This window comes from Perna viridis, chromosome 1 (genome assembly GCF_037379345.1).
Source record: "Perna viridis isolate PV_CMFRI_1.1 ecotype Kerala chromosome 1, ASM3737934v1, whole genome shotgun sequence".
Lineage (NCBI taxonomy): Eukaryota > Metazoa > Mollusca > Bivalvia > Mytilida > Mytilidae > Perna > Perna viridis.
In genome coordinates this window covers 24,766,236-24,781,977 of record NC_142445.1, presented here as the reverse complement: position 1 = coordinate 24,781,977, position 15,742 = coordinate 24,766,236, and the positions used below count along the sequence as shown (strand labels likewise).

At 34.9% G+C, this 15,742-nt stretch overlaps 1 protein-coding gene across 1 annotated transcript; it reads right to left on the bottom strand.

The window, feature by feature from the left end:
• Positions 1 to 1,858: 1,858 nt before the first annotated feature.
• LOC148627924 (putative G protein-coupled receptor 85) lies at positions 1,859 to 10,031 on the bottom strand. Its single transcript, XM_088581714.1, has 2 exons — positions 9,754 to 10,031; positions 1,859 to 3,406 (listed from the first exon to the last, which is right to left on the bottom strand). The coding sequence occupies exon 2, from the start codon at positions 3,317 to 3,319 to the stop codon at positions 2,129 to 2,131; it is 1,191 nt and encodes a 396-aa protein (XP_088437840.1). The 5' UTR covers positions 3,320 to 3,406; positions 9,754 to 10,031; the 3' UTR covers positions 1,859 to 2,128.
• Positions 10,032 to 15,742: the final 5,711 nt, after the last annotated feature.

Sequence of the window (15,742 nt, the reverse complement as noted above, 5' to 3'; positions counted from 1 at the left end):
TGCATTTCACATTTATCTAATAACTCCTTAATTAAAATTTGATTTTTTTTTGCACTCTCCGTGTTATCACATCATGTTTTCCTAATCATGATTTCAAATATCAGACGGATTAATATATATACTACAGCAATAAGCAAATTCATAATTGGAGTTGGAATCTGTGCTATAAATATCAATTTTAGAGTATTACATCATCGAAATTTGACCAACCTGGTGCTTAAAACCGAAGTTAGAATAAATTCTAAAATTCAGATTTCTACATGTAAAGCATCTGACACTATTGACATTTATGTCATCTTATGACAATAAGTCTAATTTGATCTAAGACAATTTTTGGAATATTTGCAATCTTTGAACAGGTTCCTATACGAAATAATCGGCTGGTTTGGGAAATATTGTACTTTTTATAAACTGCAAAGATACATTGATTTCTAATTGCTTCTAGCAGTAAAGTCGAGAGTTTTTTTTTTGTTTTGAATATTTGATACACGAGCCGCAGACTAACCAACATTACAGTACACAGCTATTATTATAGGATTAAAAACTGTTTTTCCAGAATTTTTCGATGAATAAAATCGGATCATTCACTCACAAAACAAATGAAAGTTCGAAGGACACTCATGTCAGGTTTTTGAGTGAATAGTCCGATTTTACACATCCATAAATTCTGGAAAAACAGTGTTTAATTCTTACAATTCCAATCTATAACTATCCGAAATAAATTCATAGTTTTTTTTTTATTGTAGGCTCTCAGTCAGTGAAATTGACACCCGAAATTGACATTGCAAATGGCGGCATTCAACCAACAACGTGACATGGTTGTCAATTTCAATATTCAAAGTATTTACGGGCTACTGATAATTGTATTCATTAAAAAAATCATTGTTTTAACAACAAAATGCCGAAAATGAATGGAAAAAAGCAGATACCGTATAAAGCCTCTAAATGGCTTTATCTTTTGGATACGACATGTACATGGAATTTTCACTGTTGTAAAAACTGTCATCGCCGAGGTCGTAAAAGGTGAGCAACCAACCATAATACACGGAAAAGGCATATGCTAATTAGATTGGAATTATATACAAAATAACTTCGTTTAGCCAAAGAGAGCTGACCAATCAGACGGCTTGTTACGATTCAGATTACTAGTAAACTATTGTATTTTTAATATGTTTGTTACATAAACAATGTTCGTGTATGATACTTGTTTGTGTCAATTTCTATTGCCATGGCATATATTCGTTGGGCATACTGACTATTAATCATTCGCAGACTTAAGATCTGTGGAGTGGGTCGTAATGGATCTGAAGAAATCATGGCGTTTATGAAAACGAACAATATCCTTAATAGGTTCTGCCATACCGAGATTTATGATATGGGATAATACAACTATATACATCACGAAATCGTATTTTTCAAACGTCATGGTCAATAGAAAATGACCAATATCAGTGTCTCGTGGCAAGACAAATGATCACTTGTTTTGTCAGTCTGATACATCAGTCATCATTGCAAACAATTGTCCAACATTGCAGCTAAACAAATGAACTAGACTTAAAGAGCTTTCATTCATTGAATATCATTTTTGAGATTTATATTCGTTTCAATAGATCACGGTTTCGTTAAAATTGCTGATAGAAATTTAGAAGTACATAAAAACAAAACAAAAGCATAAAAGAAGAATAAAAGTTTCAAATGCAAAGTCTAAGTATTGATTTCATTTAATGTTTCGTATTGAAATGGACCCATAACGGTTCCATATCATGGCTACATCGTTTGTTCCCAAAAAATTGAAGTTAAAATCGTAGGTCGCATATGTGGGAAACACAAAACGATTAACCAACTGTGTTATTTCAAGAGCACAATCTGTATAATTTGATGGAAAACCATGGGAAAAAACTGAAAGAGAGTTCCCTTTCAGCAAGAGAAACAATCATCTCCCCCAAAAAAATCATTAAAGTGTGCCTATCAGCGTTTTTGGGCTATCGGACTACATATAGGTGTCACGATGTATAGACGAACAGTGATACACCAAGACGTGGAAGAGTGTAAAAAAAACTCCTGATATCCGCAAAATCGGGTAAACAAGAATTTTAAAAATAATTTTATTGTGTGCATTGTAGTTAACTCAAAGTCTATCAGATTCGATGTGATAAATTTGGTCCTTCTGATCTTCTTTTGCAGCTTGTTCCCTTTTATGTTTACGTTTTACAAGCATAGAACAGACGTAAACAAGTGGACAGACAGCAACCTGCATGTAAGTCATCCACGAAAATATAGTTCCTATTGCCTGTGGTACTTCGACACCATTCAATGTTGTAAGATAGGATTTAGCTAAGTACGGGAGCCAGCAAGCGTCAAACGTCAAAGTTACGATGAAAAACTTTTTGGTCAAATGTTCATTTTTTACTGGTCTCAGTGGCCGAATTCTACTCGCGATCTGCGCAAGATTTTGTGGTATTGTAGGTAACTGGTTCATACCATTGGTAAACCCATTTATCCAATTCATTACGAGATGTCCGTTTGCTCCCGGGCCGACAAAGGCCCAGTTACTACTTCGCGCAGGAATATATCTTTGTAAAGGACACATTCTCCTATGTTTTCGAAGGAATATGAAAATCTTTACATATAAAAAGATAGTGCCAAACATAACACCAGTCATGACGAATAAAAAACCAAGTGTATCATTGCCCCGATATGTGTGATGTCGGAATGTACATTGCGACTCTTCTGGTATGTACTGATAAGTTCCCATACCAAATACTGGCGGGAATGAGACAGCAAATGATACAAGCCAACCAACTACTACTATTGCTAAGTTCATAAAACCACGTGATCGTCTTTTATGGAATTGAGTATGAACAATAGCTAAATGTCTATCAACAGCAACGGCGAATAAAGCCACTACTGAACTGAAAACGAAAAATGTATTTGCAAATGCCAGAAGCGTACATGACGATTCGCCATATTTCCATACTGATCCTTCAACAATTGACGACAGAACAAAAGGAAAACAAAAGATTGCCCTTGATAAATCGGAGACGGACAAACTAATCAAATAATAAAAAGGCGGTCCATGAAATTTAGGCTTACTTCCTATAGAATAAATGATGATTACATTACAGGCGATGCCAAGTACCATAATAACTGTCAGGATAATTAGTTTAATTATCACAATAAACCCGGTATCCTTTCTGATATAATCCGGTGACTCGTTTAGATCTATCTGGGAAAAGTCCACAAATCCAGAACGAGTGTCAGACAAATTATAGGCGGAAGTTAGATTGGAACTAGCGGCGTAATTCACTGATTCGTTCATTTTTGGTTTTCTGATCTGATTAAGTGTTGCTTAATCCAAATTGACGTTCTGCTTTAATTCCTATCATCGCATGGGTAACAAACGTTTCTGAAATGAGAGAAATTTATTTTATTTATCATGCTGTAAATGGCAGATGGATTGGAATCAGATGGTCTAGACATTTGGACTAATTTAATATTTAGTCATTAGACTCTCAAAAACTACGATAGTAAAAGCGGCTGATAAACCTTGCACAATATCTTAGGGATGGCCTTTGAGAGAGAAATACATGGTTCTCAAGTAAACAAGAAAATGTCAGTCGTGTATCAATTCCCATGTGTCGTACATAATATGTAAATTTGACGCTAGCCGTGACTAATGAATCTACTCCTTAAATTAATTATAGTTAAATGTTTCCATTATCAAAATAAATGTTTAACAAGAAAAGCACCATTTTATGGTCTAAAATTAAAAACATAATAGAAAAAGCATATACAACGGTGTTTGTTATTGAATAGATAGGACTCTCGGTATTTCCATATTCATCCATGATGATATCATTTTCACGTCATAAAAACACTGCTCACAATTTCTACATTTGTTTTTTTTTTTGGAAGTTGTTTAACCGTCAACATCAACGCTTTAGCGTTTGGTTAATTTTGTCAACTGTCGAGCTGTCCTTCCCAGTAAACAGACACCCAAATTGGTCAGGATGAATGATGACAACGCTAGTTTCTTTCTTCGTTTTTATGTAAGATGTTTTTTTTTCACATAAAAATATAGTAAAAGCAGTAAAAAGCTTCTGACACATAATTACAGCCTATGGCTTCCTTCAGAATAAAGTGGATCATAAATGGGTAATAAAAGCCCCGTATTTCTGTGAAAAACCGAATTTTTTGTTAATGTTGATTGATAGAGTTATTGTAATTACGACTGACATTTCTGAAGCAGCGATGTATTAAGCCAAGAATATTGTTACCAATGGAATAACAAACATTAAAGAACATTTTGACACCAAACTTATTTCATTTTTCAAGAATCAAATTTACGTCGAAATCCATTATGCCAAAAGAAGCTTGTTATTAAAAACAAAACGTTTGCAGTAAATTAATTTTAGAATTTAAATCTACGATTGCGTAATCGATTGAAAATTAAACATTGCAGTGAATATATTTAATTCTGAAACAATTAGTTACTAAAGCAGGTTTGCTTGGCGTTTTTGATTTAATGAAACATGAAGTCTAGAATGACACTGATAAAGGAAGTTTTCAACATTTCTTGTTCCTTTAAAATAATTGAATCCAATGAAACGTGAGCTGATTTTTCACAACTTATTTAACTCTTTTCTGAATCACGCGTTAATGGCATACATTAGTGCATGCGTGGAAATAATAAAGGATTGCAGTCCAATGACGAATGTACGAAAAAGAGAGATATTCATTAAAATATGTCATATTCATTTAGAAATTCCACCTTCGCAAGTTCATCTGGATTGGAGTTTCAAGGTCACATGTGTTTGCTTAAACAGAGCCAAAACTTACAATTTTTGTTGAATCAATATAACCATTTCCATGTAAGGTATTGGAGTGATTCCAGATTATACAGGGTTCATTAATTACATTGGTTTAGGGAGTATTCACGAAAAACAGTGGTATTTTTCATCATACACAATGATCCGTTGTTCATAAATCCATTTTTCGAAAAAAAAGTTATGCAAGTTATTAAATTGGATTATACCAAGATTAAATAACGAACAGCAATTAACGTTTCCAGTGCTTTCCAAGATTACAATTTTTTGTATCAAATATAACTAGGAGAGCTCCTGAGCATTTTGAATGTATTTATACAGAAATCTTCTCCTAGAAATAAAAGAATAGTGAGAATAATTTGTTCAGACAGATTACACATTACAAACTGAGAAAAATCCAATTCTGACTATCGTGTTCTCTTATAATGAAATATAAACACATAGGAAGGCAGCATTAACGGCTTCCAATCCACAATGAAGCCAAGCAAATCGGCTCAAATTTCTTACTTAATACTGCTGTACGTTTTTCAGTTAATCAGGAAAGCACAGGAAGGATGCCCGCGCTGGGGTTGTAGAGTGACATTTTATATAAGTACTAAAAAATTACAAGGTAGCCACCATAAGAACCTGCCAACCAGTATGGTGTGTCTGGATCTACCAAGAGGATGGATTTATTTCCCAACGATGTCAAGATGTCTGACATTAAATGAACAAATCGGATTTTTTTCTAGACATAAAAACACTTTCCTCATCGGTACACTTAGTCTGTGTTCCTTTGACTTATTGTCACTGTGTTTTTCCGTTCAGCTGTGTGATTGATTGTTGGGGTTTAACGCCCGAGCAGCAATATTTCAGCTATATTCAGGCGATGAACATGAAATGTATGATATAATGAACATGAAATGATGATGATGACGAAACGAAAATAAGGGATGGGACACTTGGACAATGGTGCCACCAGAAAAAGGGAGGGATGGGTAGGATTGGGCAATTTAGCTTCATGTGGCGGCGCGCAAAGGTTCCTACTCCTATCGAGTACCACAGCAGGGTTCTTTAACGTGCGAGGAACGTGGCATCTTTCCCAACACGTTGCATCACTCCACTATGGTTTGCGGTCAGGTTTTCCGTATTATAGCCTGACAACCCCAGCATAAAACACGCCAGGGGTACCCCATTCCACCGCCTGGTGCACACAACCCAGTTGCTCTGTGGGCAGAGCCCCCTAGCCCCCAGCTAGGGTTCTGAGCACTATTTATGTCACCCGGACCTGTACGGGGCTCCGTTCAGCTGTAAATCATATGTGTGTGGGTTTATGAGTCGCCAATATTGTTATCGACTTCTTGCACTAGTAATGTCAGTACTTTACATTCACTTATGATTTGCATAATTATATACATGTATTACTACACCATATTATGCTGCTGATCGGTGCGGTGTTTACCGTCATACCTTCATAGTCCTAGCTTCATACAAGATCAAAAATGTACGCTTGTATGAGAACGGGAAATTTACATTAAAAGATGAAATGATCGGTTAGCATTGAACATTACTCAGTGGAAGGAAAACATTACCCGCACATCCCGGTAACCATTTGTTTTGATTGGAAAACATTCGGGTCAGTTACGAAAGAGTAATCATATCAAGAGAACCAAGATTATAGCGGAATTCCCATGATTTAAGAGCATATCGCATTCGTACCACTTCGGATGTTGAAAGCAAGCCAAAATCAGTGGCATAGAATATTTGACGATTAGCGACTTTGAAGACTTCAGTCTTTGATTTTTTAAAATTTTTTCTTTACTTTCGAGTCGTATTATTATTTTTTTGTCCACTGGCTTTCGAGTTATAGCTCTGATCATGCGTGGCTCCTCTTGATTTCAAACTCCCACATCATACTCATTATAGAAGGCTTCTGAACAATTAAAATCACTCTTATTTAACGGCGAATGAGTCCTGTTTCTAATAAACCGAAAATGCAAATTTTATATCACTGCATGATAATTAACAATAGGATAAATACAACTTATTCCCAAATTGTACACATGACAGCTAAAGAAAAAAAAATGAATTGAACACATAAAAAAGAAATCGTTAATGTATAAACTACTAATATAGACGAAATCGTAATTGTAACTATAAACTTTTCTGTTCTTTGAAAATTGTCTTAAACACACAATGTGTTGTAAAAACAGATAGTTTATCACGCTGCTTAAGCTGGTAGTTGAAATTCTGGATCACTGTTCAGATAGTTACTCTTGAACCAACAGCGTGAATGAAAAATTGCCTTGAAATGAAATTAGATTCAAATTTGTTCATTAACTTTGGACGCCTACAGATCTATTAAACAATAAAAATTAGCTTATTGAGCTTTCACATTCCAATTTCCTCCTAATACTCTAGAGATTTCTATAAGGAACTAGAATTGGTAAACAAAATTACAGTTCCGTCTATGTTTATCATCAGATATAAACCGACTATTGATCATTGTCTTATTTGTCTGGCAATGCAGATGACATACGTGTCAATCTCTGAGACCACAAGGAGAAAGATCTCACTCTTACTTAAGTGAACAAAGAAACCAGCAAATATAACGAAACAAAACAACAAACAAATGATTGAGTTGATATTCCTAACGGTATGTCAGTTGTTCTTGTCTTGATTCCCCGAAGTATCCATTTGAATATCATTAAAACTGTTACTAAAATAAAAGATAAACTTTTGCATATATATTCCTGTAAAAAAAATAAACAAAAACAAACAAGCAAAAAAAAACCAAAAAAAAAACCAAAAAAATCAAACAAAAAAAACCAAACAAAACAAAAACAAAACAAAACAAAAAAACAAAACAAAAACAAAGAACAAAAAACAACCAACTAACAATTAAAACTCCTATCATATATATCAAAGTATATCTAAACCCTTGCATTTTTCTCGTTTCATGTGTGTTATAGCAACTTCTGATCCAGAAAACGACACTGACTGCTTAAGACTTTCAGATGTCAACGACAAGGTCAATTAAGTTGGAGAAAAGATTTTAAGCGTATTATATTGATCATCTTAAAAGTGAGAAAAACCTTTTTACACCGCGCAATAAAAATCCAAAGAAAGTGTTTGAAATCGCCTAAGGTTCTAATAAAACTGATATTTTAGAGTGCTATATATTGCTAGGAACTCTGCAAGAATGAATTTCGAAGGCACCGATCATTTTTATACTGGGGAAGGGGGATGGCGAAATAAAATTATTGCGAATAAGAGGGGAAAAAATTACTCAGCCATGGACAGAAAACAAATTTTGCTGCTGAAAAAAGTGAAAAAAAAAATATTGTCGCATAACTCAACATAAAACCACAGCCATCCCCCCCCCCCACGAGAAGAAATGGTCTGTGTCTAATTGGCTTAGAGTGGTCCCGTGTGTTGTGTCTAAAACTTAAAAAAATATACATTACACACGGGAACCGTTTGTATTACACAGTAGTCCAGTTTTATAGGATAATGACAAATCCTTTCATTGCATGGATTACTATTATTTCTGCGGCCATCCTGAGAAGTAGAACTTGGGTTTGATTCAAAGCTAGTATTAACAGAACCACCAGCTAGTAGGTATACGAAAAATCATACACCAAACGATAATAGCAAAACTATACACGGGCACTACACAAATCCTGGTCACTTAGGAAAAGACAGAGTGCTACGATTGATGTTTATGTATAGTGTAAAAGGATTCATTAAATTCATGCTATGAAGGTCCTAATATTAACACCAAATAAATAGAGTGAAAGAGTAATCAGGGGAACCAAGGTTATAGCGGTAATCAAAAGAATGTAATCCAGGGGCAAAGACCAGACATGGAAAACAGACATACACAACAAAGAACATAAAGTAACTAAAATCATACATACAAAGTAACAAAAGCAAATGAGCAACTCGGACTCCACTAAAAACTGGGAACATGGACCAGGTGCACCCGTAGGGTAAGCGTCCTCTGCTTTTCTAGAAACACCCGCCGAGTTGCTCATAAAAAGACAAGTCCGGGGTAGACAAACGAGGAAAGGAAAACTATGACCAGTTGAATGAATCAGTTTTCATGGTGCAGATGGATACACCATATGTTTGGAATGAGAATGTGTACACCGGATCCTACTTTTTTTTTTAAATGTTCGCATTTAAAAACTTGTGTTTTTTTTGTGTAGTTTGTATCGTTTGCTTACAGTTTTAAGCAGCAAAGAACTTAAACACAAAAGAAAGCACATGTCACACCTGTCTCATTTTCGCTGTTAAAAAGTCCGGAACTCTGTAACAGAAATGTGTTATTTAAATCAAAGTATTTTAGTATCACGTGTGGAGATACGAACTGAATGACACAGGGTAGTACCGGTAAACCATAATCTGTTCGCAAAAATATATATAGTAGTTTTTTTTTTTTAAATTTGACTTAAAGGAGGTAGACCTAGGGTAAGGGACGTTACTCTTGAAATCAGTGATACGTTTGTATCATATTCAATTTTACTAAAGCCCATCAAGCTTTCATTTGAAACAGAATGAAATCCAAGTTACTTTGATGCTTACATGAGATTGATATAAAATGCTGAATGCAAACGTTTCAATGATTTGTGAGAGTTTTGTCCCTTACCTTAGGTCTACCACCTTAATACAACTTAATTGTTATTTACTTGGTTACAAATATTATTTGACCTTAACTCCTTTACTTACCGACACTACGAAAGCCCATTGAACTTATTGTCGTAGACAAAATAATAAAATAAAATAAAATAAATAATAAAACTAAAACAAAAGAAAAACGTGATTGTTTTGCGAACTAGCGATTAAATGAGCTGGTTTCCATAGATACAAGGAAAGAAAAACAGAAAACCAGAAAAACTGACGTAGAACCAACAGACACACCGTAAATGATGAACAATTATCTTACCTAAATAAAGGCATCTATTCCAATAAAACAGTCACGACATAACTGTGATAATATCAGATTTTCATCAACAGCTTGTCCAAGTACATTGAACTTGTCATATAAACAACCAAGTTCTATGGCTATCAGCAATTAAGGCCAACTAAGAGAATGAAGAGATTATCCACATTTCGTATTGTGCTGCCAACAGTTTCCCCTGTGCTAATGGAATGGTATGCGGAGTCGTCAAAATTCTTTGATGGATGTTTGCGGGAAGCTGCTGTATAAAATCGATGAAACAAAACATATTCCATATTTCACTTAGCTCAGACTATAAATTTAGACAAAATCTGAATTATCAAGATATTTTCCAGTAATTTGTTATGAAATGCTATTTGAGAAACGCCTTAGGGATAGTTAAAAAACTTATAATTGAAGACGAATTATTAGATTTCACAATAATTATCGTGGAGCCGGTTTTTATTTGAAAATAGTGAACAACAGACAGGCAATCCATCTTATAGCGTTGAAATAGTCATTTCGAAGTTACAATAATAAGGAAATAATATGATAATGTTCGAGGTATGCACAATGGGTCAACCAGCTCTTTTTATGAGTAACTCGGCGGGTGTTTCTAGAAGAGCAGAGGACGCTTACCCTACCGGTGCACCTGGTCCATGCTCCCAGTTTTTAGTGGAGTTCGAGTTGCTCATTTGCTTTTGTTACTTTGTATGTATGATTTTATTTACTTTATGCTCTTTGTTGTGTCTGTTTTCCATGTGGCCCCGTGCAGGTCCGGGTGTTAAAAGAATAGGCCTGCAGCAGCGCTAAGCTTGTCGTAAAAGGCGACTAAATAGTGCTCAGAACCCTAGCCGGGGACTAGGGCGCTCTGCCTACAGAGCATCTGGGATGTGTGCCCCAGGTGGTGGAATGGGGTACCCCTGGCGTGTTACATGCTGGGGTTGTCAGGCTATAATACGGAAAATCTAACCGCAAACCATACTGGTGCATCGTGATGGGAAAGATGCAACTTTCCTAGCACGTTAAAGAACCCTACTGTGGTATTCTCCCGGAGTAGGAACCATAGGGCTCCGCCACAGGAGGCTTAATTGCCCGACCCTACCCACCTCTCCCCATTTACAGTGGCAATCAAAATTTGTCGACCCCATTGTCCTTGTGTCCCACCCCTTTTTCATTTCATCATTTCATGTTCATTTTATCATCAATTTCATGTTCATCGTCTGAATATAGCTGAAATATTGCTGCTCGGACGTTAAACCCCAACAAACAAACAAACTGTTTTCCATGTCTGGTCTTTGTCCCTGGATTACATTCTTTTAATTACCGCTATAACCTTGGTTCCCTTCATTACTCTTTCGAATCGTCACACGCAACTTGGAAAACTCGCATTTCTAAATTTTGATTGCCAAGCGGTGCAATACTTGTTTAAAAACTTAATAACAAATGTGCATTCCTGATAAGAGAATGGGTGAAAATATATCCCTTATTAAAGAGTACAATATGATTTTAAAGGAAATAGCAGAAAAATAAAAAAAAAATCATCAATTGGTTTCTTTCATCAAAATTATTGTTAATTTTTTGTTAATTTCTCTAAACGTCTTTTGTTTAGAACATATTTCTTATTGATTTTCAACCATGAATCCTGACTTATTGATTTTATTTTACATACCCATCCCACGTGACACCGCCCCAATTACATCATTTGTTTGCTATCAGTTACCAGTATATATTCGCAACAGATTTGTAAAAAGAACAATTCGTTTAAAAAATACGTATTTGGAATATTTTTTAAAAACTTTTTTGAAGAGAGAGAGAGAAAAAAAAAGCAAAAACCATCGCCATAAAAAATCAACAGCATAAATAGAACTTTTGTACCAATTTGACGTCAGAAAGATACGCGCAAGAGTACAACTGTAATGATGAAAATCAGGCTTGGACTATATCTTATGCTTTCAAGGCCTAAATGTGAATGCATCATTAGTAACGTTGAATTGTATTCAACCAACATAGATATAAATGCGTTGATTTTTTGTCAAGCGAAGCGCTGTCACTCTTGACGATTTTTTAAGAATCTTGAATCGTAGTTCAATAGTGCTGAATTTATGTTGTTAACGATTTTTGCTCTTTTGTTTTTGGTATGAAACAGGTAAAATTGCGATTTATACTGAATATTACATTTCAAAATCTGTATCACATGCTGTATAAACCCGAGATTCCTATATGACCCTATAGGCGGCCCGCGGGGTGATATAGGTCGAGGGTTGATACATTATATTTTAAACAAACTTCAAGTATGGTCTGTGAAGAGGTGCTGTAGAAGGTATAAGATGTAGGTCTAGGCTAAGAGGTGTGACATAGGGTATGCGATTTAGGGTAGACGATATAGGGTTTAACAAAAACTAATAATGCATATGCAAAAAAGTTATATTTAATCTAAATATATAATATGATTTTCATGATTTGAAAACACCCGAAAAGCATTTGTTTGTCATTTGTCCGTCACATGTTTAGGATCACCATGAAAAATATATGGTATTAATGTGTTTACTATAGGACTTCATACATGACAAGAGAATGGAATTCATATGATTTTCGAAAACATTTTTTGCATGCATTTTTATTAACACAAAAACATATGTTCACCTTTAGTTACTGTTTATAAACATATGTTTCCATATGTTTAAAAACATGAAAACATATGTTACAATTTTTCCTGTGTATGTCACAGTTTTGCAATCAAAGGAATAAAAAGTCGGTCAAGAATTATTTATTTCGTTGCTTCTTTTGAATGATGAAATTTCTCGAAATAAAATCATTTGGACACATTCATGGTACCGATCTTTAATCTCCACAATCCGTGCCAGGATGAAAACTAATTTAGCGCATAATACGCATGCTTCCCATATTCCCAATTAACGCCCCAAAAAGTAAAGAAATAATGGAAAAGAAATGTGTGAATATTGCATGACTTCTGATGGAATCAATGGTAAAGACAATTTCAACATTTGAAGGCTTGTTGCAAAAAAAACCCACCCAAAAAATGATGGTATTCATCCAAAATGATGCATTGCACGAGATTGACTAAATTTGACATCACGAAACTGAATCATTTTGTGGAACGAAATTGCAAGTTTTTGCTGATGGGAATTGTAAGTGTCAGTATGGAAATAATAGATCAAAACAATCGAAAAAATAACAGTAACAATTTGATTAAACATGAGCAACGGTTTTTACCAATTAAGTCAAGATCGGGAAAGATAAATCAATACAGATGCAGATCAAACCGTCTTCCGACGTGAAATTGACATCAAAATGTTTTCCAACCTTTCAATCAACCGATGTTCATTTCTATAAACATTCCATTTAAGAAAAGTATAACGAGAAATCCATTTGCTGTTAGCTTCAGGCATGGTGCTATTAAACCATGGCTTGTCACTGGCAGTGAATACAGAGAAAAAGGATATTGTAGTAATTTAGTGTCCATTAAGATGTTACAATCTTTCAGACTGCCTTTCATCGTTTGTTTCGGAGACAGAGATGTGTCAATGGCCATTTGAAACTGCACCAAATTGTATTTTATGGATTATGTAAAGTTTCTATGTCAATAGTAAAATGTTTTGACATCTTGACATCATCCCTTTGAGAACTTTTAAACATGATACAATAAAACTGGTGTCTTTGTTTGAACTTAATTAGATTTTTTTTGGGTTACATTCAGGTTGTCATCATTTTACCAACTTGAAAAGTTAATTAAGAACTCAAGATATATTTATAATATCTTTATTTTTATTGTATTAGTACGGAAAAGTTAAGTTTTCCATATAGAAAATAAACCTATAGTTTTAATGCTAGATTATTTTAAACGCAGTAGCAACACAGAAGGTTCGAACGAGGGAAAATCCATGGACAAAACTACACCGTGGACACTAAAACTACAACATATGGAGAACAAATAGTACATAACACCAAAAATGGCTAAGTAAATAAATAAACAAAAATAAACACACGCATACAAAAAACGCAAAACACAACACAAATTCCACTATTAACCGGAATAATCTTGAATGTTTTCCAGAATGGTGAACAGTTCCTGTTTCTTACCGCCTTATCTTTGCACATCCTATTCATGAACTATCTCTTTAGACCAATTGCATGAAACGTGCTTGTAGTATATTATAATCTAAAGAAAAAAATCAGACAAATGCGAAGCCCATTAGTTTATTACGTGAAGAATTTAGCTAATCATTGGCCTAAATTTTTCTATCTAGTGACTAAATCTAGCTAAATCATTGGCCTAAATCTGTCTGTCGAACAACAATAAAAGAACAAGAACAACAATATCATTATAAACACCACGAAGCTCTACATGTTCAAACGGAAGTGCATTTTGTCTGTGCTGCACCTTTAGTAAGGTAACACTTACAATGAATAAGTTAAATATCGCATCCTTATTTAACTGATTTGATCGAAATCTTGTAACTTTTCCTAACCTCCAAGTATTTTATGGTTATTCGATACATATCTAAGTTAGCCTTCGCCTCGGGACATTTATCAACTGTTCATGTTTGTGCGGCTTACCATATGAAACTCGTATCTATAAATTGTCGAAAATAAAAATAATTTCACTATTTTGATCAAAATGGATGTAGTAGAGAGACCACTTATATTTTCTGCGTTTTTACTCACGTTTTTTCAATTGGAGGCAGCGCCAATGACATGTGATTACCATGTCGATGATCTTTGCGATTTATGGACTAAATGTTATGGAATGCCTCCTATCAAAATGTCTCGATGTCCGGTAAACATGGTCCACAGCAAAAGTTTAAAAGTCTGTGTTAGGATGCGTGGTCCAAATGACGACTGTACTAGCCCGAAAACAGGTAAATACACGCAATTATTCGAAAAGAGGTAGAATAATTGTCTTGAAACAAATTTTCAAAATTTAAAATTATACCGGTCGTACGACCCACAAGTTTCAATTACAAAATACAACATTTAATAACTATTAAAAAAAATATTATGCCGCATGTTTTTCGTTTAACATCAAATTTTGCACCCGAAAATTGGTATAATTAAACAGTAGTACATTTTTATTCTAGGGACCATAATTCCATATGAGTGCACCCAAGACAAAGTAGACACCAACACGTGCATATTCATGAAGTGTGCCCATGGGTTTTATCAACCCATGCCCGGTTGTGCAAGTGGGTATAGACACAAAAAGAACGGAAATTTCGCATGTGTTCATACGTCGCATCCTGAAGTGTGTGTTCCTCAAAATGGAGGTCTTGACACTAGCCAAAGTAAGTTTTTAATTTTAAGGATATGGACACTTTCAGTCCACCACTGGCAACTTTCGCCGAAGGGGACTTTAGGTTTGCATTCCGTCCATCCGTCAGTCCGGCAATACAGTTTTTCACACTTCTTCGGTCATGCTTGCAGATAAACATAACAAATTTGGTTAAAAGCGTATTGCTTTACAGTGACAAGTTACAGATCAAGTTTGTATTGTGTTCCGGTCTGTTGATTTTTTACTGCGTTATGGCCCTGGACTTAGAACCCAGTTTCCGGACTGTACTCGTTAACAACTATGCATGAGGTTTGCATCCTATTCTCATCGACTGATTTTTCTTCCGGGTGGGCAATATTCTTAGAATGATTGTTATAATCTGAATTTTAAATTGACTTGTATAAGGTATGAATTAAAGGTAATAAAAACAATACTAAACTGATAAACTCTAGGTAATATTCAAATAGAATAGTCAAAAAGGAAAGTTCATAAAACAAATGGCAATATCAAGTCAAAAGCCGACAAGTTGTCCACATAGCAACCGCGATGACCTTGATATGGTACAGACATTCCCGATGGGAATGGGTTAAACTAGCTAGGGTTTTACTAACGCGCTAAATAAATCTCCCGCTTCTATAACGGTTAATTGTTTCCGGTATACAAACAGGCAGCACAAAATTGCCACCATGCAGGTAAAGTTGA

Bases quoted from the DNA above. Each gene is read 5' to 3' on its own strand.
- LOC148627924 (XM_088581714.1), bottom strand. From the start codon at position 3,319: ATGAACGAATCAGTGAATTACGCCGCTAGTTCCAATCTAACTTCCGCC.